This window comes from Charadrius vociferus, unplaced genomic scaffold, assembly GCF_000708025.1.
Source record: "Charadrius vociferus isolate BGI_N301 unplaced genomic scaffold, ASM70802v2 scaffold1451, whole genome shotgun sequence".
NCBI classification, from domain to species: Eukaryota; Metazoa; Chordata; class Aves; order Charadriiformes; family Charadriidae; genus Charadrius; species Charadrius vociferus.
In genome coordinates, this window is record NW_009646629.1 from 93,452 (window position 1) to 99,220 (window position 5,769).

The following is a 5,769-nucleotide window of genomic DNA, read 5'->3' on the forward strand; positions in this document are numbered from 1 at the left end:
AGCCGCCCCACCACCGCCACCACACCTGGGACCGTCTCCGACGGCGAACACCATCAGCGCTCCGCCGGTTTCCAGCATCAGGTTACGGCAGGTTCCTCCCCTCCAGGTCTCGCATCGCTCAGGTGGAAAATTCAATGCCGAGCAGCTCCCGCACATTTAATCCACCCTTTGTCTGTAAATAGATGGGGAACGGGACACACCTGGACTCCAGCAAAATACAACCCCCACCCTGGAAGCCAGGGCTGGAAGAAAGGCCGAGCGCAGCCGCCTCGAACCGGAGGGACGCGAGACGACAGGAGTTTCGAGCTTGCGGCTTCTCCTTTGCACGCTTTGTATTCACTGAAGAGTAACAAATGCAAAATAAAGTTACACCATTAGAACCGTATCGTGGAATTGCGTTACGGACACATAACCCGGTGAGGAATAAAACCCCACAGTGCGAACGGCACTTGAAATAAAACCTCTCCTGCCCCTTATTACGGCAGTTGTGCAGCACAAAGTGACAACTGGAACATAAAGACCTCAGCGGGAAGAATTATCCTCCAGAAACGAAGCGCCACGGCTGCCGGCGCCCGCGGGGGAAAGGACAGGTTCATCCCAGGCGCGACCACTGACTTTGCTAAGGGCCAACCCCCCCTCTAAAACCAACGCAGACTTTTTTCCCCCCCTTAAGCAGCACTAATCCCTGCTTCGGGTCTGACTCAGCTAATCCGGGAAGGGCAGGTACCGGCAGCCCTCGCGGAGGACCAGCAGCAAAGGACAGAGGCACCTTTAAGAGCCTAGAAACAGGGAGAACCTGGCACCGCGCTTCAAGGAAGACGTGGAACAACGGGCAGAGGTCCAGAGGAGAAATAAACCCCCCCCGAGGTCTGGAACAGGCGACCTGCAGGAAACGGAGAATAGGCCAAAATTGTTCAGTGGAGAGAAGACGGATGGGAGATGGGAAAATAACCCCAAAGTTGTCCAGTGGAGAGAGGACTGATGGGAAAATAACCCAACAAGACGGAGGGACGCTGCAGAGAAGGGAATGTGGTGCCCCCACCTCCTCGCTAGAGCTAAAGAGCAGCTTTGGGATGCGGTGGCGAAGGGGAGGCGAAGCCCGGGTGTGGGAGACCCTCCGCGGGCAAACGCCTGGCTGTACGCCCTGCAGCCGGCGGCAGAGCCGGGAGCGGGCAGGGGCTGCGGGACCCTTCCACGGGACCCCGTCAGGGTCACGCGGGACAATCCTGCCCTCCTCCGTATCCCTCGGTCCCCGCACCGCGGCCTCCAGCCCTGTCCCCTACGGCTTGTACTGCACATCCGCACCCACCAGCAAAGGCACTGCCCAACGCCGCAGCGCCTCCTCCCTACAGCTCCTCCAGAGCTCGCTCGCTTTCTCCTGCTCTTCAACAGCCTCTGCTCACAGCCCAGGAACAGCCAACTCCTCCCCAAAGCCTCTTCCCATCCTCAGCTCCTCTCCTCCTCCGGGACCGGCCCCCAGGCCCGGCTGATTTGACTACATCCGCAGCAGAAAATGAATTATCCGCATTATCCACACGCCAGCTCTACGTTTGCAGCGCACAGAAACGCTGCATTGGCCGTCCAGGACAGCTGAAGAAATGCCGTGTTTTACCCTTGGCTGGGCTGTATCTGGATTATTTTTTTTTTTTTTTTAAGACTGGAAGGAGAGCCGCACAGCTGAACGCGGGACGAGTCTGCAGGCGGAGGCCAACACAAGACCAGACACTGCAGGCAGCGCTCGGTAAGGAGCTTCAGCCCTTGCAGCCTTCCTTAACACACAAAAAAAAGACTTAATGGTTTTACATTCGAGTTTTGCAATTTTTCACAAAGAGAGAAACAGAAGTTTCTCGGGAGGTGCAGCAGAAGCGGGTTCCTGACCCACAGCTCGACGGCGAGGATATTGCCGGCAGAGACACAAGAGCATAAAGGGAATAAAGTAACTCCCAGATGAGCACACATGAGATTTTATTGCTGTAAAATCTCTAGTTTAAGAAAGTTTGGGGAACAAGCTAAGGGCCGGTCCCAGCACAACCCAATTTGGACATCTGCAGGTTTCCTGGACCAAGCAACCTGTAAATTGAAGTATCTTAAAGTAGTGCGTTCTGGAATTTGCCGGATTTTACGCCGGATCTGCCCAGTCCCACCACCACCCGGCCAGCCCCGGGGAGCGCGGGTTTCACACAGGAGGCAGTAACGTTCACCGCTTAAAATAACACAGGGGCGGGAAGCTGGCTGGGGACACTCGGAGGCCAGGAAAGCTCTCAACGGTGCCTCGAGTATCCCTATTGCCGTGCACCGCCTGCACAGCTTGCCCAGCCTCCGGATCAAAATACGTTTCAAACACTGCCAAGAGAAACCCTTCACAGCGCCGCCTTCATCCATCATTTATGCAAAGCTTCGGTTTCCATTATTCAAGCAGCCGCAGCCGGCGTGAGGAGAGACCTCGGCGCGTCCTGCTCTCCATCAGCCGGTTGGTTTCCACCGAGCGGCCGACGGGCAGAGACATGAAAGATTCATTTACCCATCGGCAAACGCCGCGACCCCCGCTCGCAGCTGGGTTCTTGCCGGAGAACCACAGGGAGCGGGACAGGGTGGTTTTAACTTGAAACCAGCCCAGACGACTGCCGCTTCACGCCTCCGAAACCTCCTTCAAATCCTTATCCAAAGGAGCCTCCCCTGAGTCCGGCAGACGCAGGAGACCACGTGGCTCCTTCCAACGATTTATAACCCAGCGCGCAGCCGAGGGAAAGGGGGAATCTCGGGCAGGGCCGGAAAGCCAAGAAATACTCCACCGTTACAAAAATGGTCACGAGATCCCGAATGTCTAGACGGAGCCGGGGGGAAGTCGGCTTTCAAGGTCTCGTCCACACGAGGCACGGGGATGACCCAGGGAAGGCGCCGCGTGGAGCCTGGCTGATCTGCACGGCGGCCGAAGCCCCGCCGGGACCGGACCTTTGGTACCACGGTTTTACGAGCCGTTTCCCAACCTGCCGAGCCACCCCTGCCGGAGAGGCGAACCACCTCCCCGGGGGAGTATTTCAACTCCTTGAGTCAGGGCAGGGGAAGAGGCTTTGCTTTTCTCCGATTTGGTTATAACCGCTCATAAAATCTGCATTTAGCACCAGCTCACCTCCTCTGGCCTCCCATGGCAGCCCTGCGTTGCTCACCGTCCCAGGCTGATGCTCACGCTAAAAGCCATCAGCCCTTCAAAACAACGCAGTAAAATAAAAAATTCCCATTTCCAGCTCTTTTCCCGCCAGCCTCCAGTCCCCGTTACCAAGGATGCTGCTCATCCTTTTGCTCCAAAAGCCTCTGTGTCAGCAGATGTGTGAAATGAATAATCTGCATTTTCTCTGGGAGAAACACTCACTCTCCGGCGAGCGGGCACAGAGTCTCTCGGCATGCGCCGACACCGCAGCTCAGCACCAAAGCCAAAGCAACTTCACGCCGCTAACTTTTCCACACTTAAACGCCACGAAGCCCACGGGGGCTATTGGGGTTTGGAAGACGTGCAGCACGCGTATGCCCGAGTTCACCTATTTAATCGTCGTTTGCTTTGGCATTAAACCGCATTAGCGCCCAACCCTGGAAACTGGAAGTGTCTCCTCCGCGCAGCCCGGCCCCTTCAGCAGGGAAAGCCTGGCCTTCCACCGCCTCCGAGCTGCCAAAAAATAAGACAGAAATCCAGAGCAGAGCTGGGCACGGGGCGGCAGCCACGGACAAACCCCACGGCTGCAGCTCTCGGCCCTACAGCCAGAGGGGTGCGTGCCCCAGAGGCTCGTTTTGGCCGGGGCACGGGGACGGCAGGGCCAATGCGTTTATCTGCTCCCCTCCTGCTCCCGGCTGCCCTGGACCTGTTCTGCCTGCGAATAAACCTCATCGTTGCTAAATCTGAACAAGTCGGGACAAGAAGGAAATCAGATTTCCAACAGAGATCAGATGGCTACAGATTGCAAAACAGAGACGCCGGCCGTGTTGCCCAAATCGCGTGGGAATTCAGCAGCGCAGGGAGTGACTCAGTCCTCCGGACCAGCTTTCTGCCTTACCTTGAAGCCATCTAATGCCCTCCCTTCCCCTCACGGCGAGAAAACTGCCCCTCTGGAGCCCCAGCGCCCTCCAGCGCGACCCACCGGTGTGTGTCAGTTTGCTTAGAGACACGGGAATCCAAACTTCAATCATTTGCAGCGACTAGGACAAAAAAACCTCTGCGGTAAAGGAGGAGCTGTGAGATGAGAACCACCGGCACGAGCACGGCCCCGGGGGCATCCCCTCCCAGGCAGGCTGAGCCTCGGAGAGCCCCAACATTACCTCTTCCTCGCTCTCGACTTTGGGATTGCTGGCTGTGCGCTTCAGATTGCTGCTCAGGCTGATGGTAACGGTGGCGTCCGACTTGGACCTCTGGTGAGTCCTTTTGGAAGGAGACAGCCCCATATCGGGCGCCGGGCTCAGCGACGGCAGCTCCCTCTTCTTGTAAGCTGGCTTCAACTCGTCCGAGAGGATGAGTTTCCGCAGCTTGGTCCCGCGGGAGTGTCGCTGAGTGGAGATGTGCATGTCCGAGGAGTAGGCACCCAGCAGCAGGGCACACTGCAGGGAGAAGTTGATGCTCTGCCGGCAGCGGTGCACAATGTAGGGCTTGATCGCGTCTCCCACGTCCTCGTCCATGTGAATGTACATGTTCAGCAGCTGTGGCAGGTAGAAGTCCACTTCTTCGTTCCTAAAGCAGAACAACCTATTCCCAATGTAAGCCTGCACACCAGGTTCCTTTGAATTGTACAAGTATGAAATGGCCATGGAGATATCAAAGAGTTTGGATTCAAAGAGCCGGAGGAGCCAGGACTGCTTAGCGGAGTTATTCTTCTGCCGCTTCCGGGCGGTTTTCACCGTGTTGGCCATGGTCTCGTCCTCCTCCTGGATCTTAGAGGCCACACCAGGCGGATCGTCCAAGCACTTGATTTCACAGCCCTCCCCCATGTCTCCGTTGGCCAAGTCCACCGCGGTCCGTGGGGCGCGCTCTGCCTCGCTGCCATCGGCCGGTTTTGATAAGCTGTCGGAGGAGACGCCGTGCATCAACTTGACCTTCTCCAGGACCTCTTCGCAGGCTTTCTTCGCCACCTCGGGGTCGATGACCGCCAGCTCCCCAACGCCTTCCGTGATGACGCTGAGGGACGTCCCGCCATTCCCCTGGGGCGCTGAGCCGGGCGCCTGGTCCGAGCCTGTCCCTCGGGCTGGGTCTACAACAGAGTCTCCCATAGCAGTGGCGGGTCTGCGCGCTTCAAAGCTGAAAAGAAAACACGAGAAAAAAAGCGTCAGAGACACAGTCTGCGGGGAAGACCTGCTTCCAGCCTGGAAGTGGGAGAAGAGGAACCCATGCTGGGATACACCTCAAGGGACACGGGGAGCCGAGATGAGGGTGATGAGGGTTGGCGCGAACCTTTTCAAAAAGCCTCTGTCTAGAGAGGGAAGGCGCCCCAAGCCAACGCCCGCAACGCAAGCCGGCCCAGCGCAACCCCAAACTGGTCACGTTGGGTTTTAAAGCTCTTCTTGGTGCCCCTTCCACTCAGACTTGAAAGAGAGCTGTAAGCATCTATCAGCCATTACACAAAATTTCCCCGTTACCATGACGATAAAAAAAAAAAAAAGAGCGAGCCAAAAAGAGGAAGAGAGGGGGGAAAACAAACCAACCCAGGTTGCTCTACGCTCTCCACCCCAAAGGCACTCTGCGAGGTTGGGGACTCGAGGGCCGCGCGGAGCCAGCGGCTCTGCTTTTCG

At 57.2% G+C, this 5,769-nt stretch overlaps 1 protein-coding gene across 1 annotated transcript in view; it reads right to left on the reverse strand.

Moving 5' to 3' along the window:
* Nucleotides 1–5,250, reverse strand: part of PI4KB (phosphatidylinositol 4-kinase, catalytic, beta) — a 20,083-nt gene extending 14,833 nt beyond the window's left edge. The window contains 1 exon segment of the mRNA XM_009888087.1: nt 4,309–5,250. Within this exon segment, the coding sequence (XP_009886389.1) occupies nt 4,309–5,250 (942 nt within the window).
* Nucleotides 5,251–5,769: the final 519 nt, after the last annotated feature.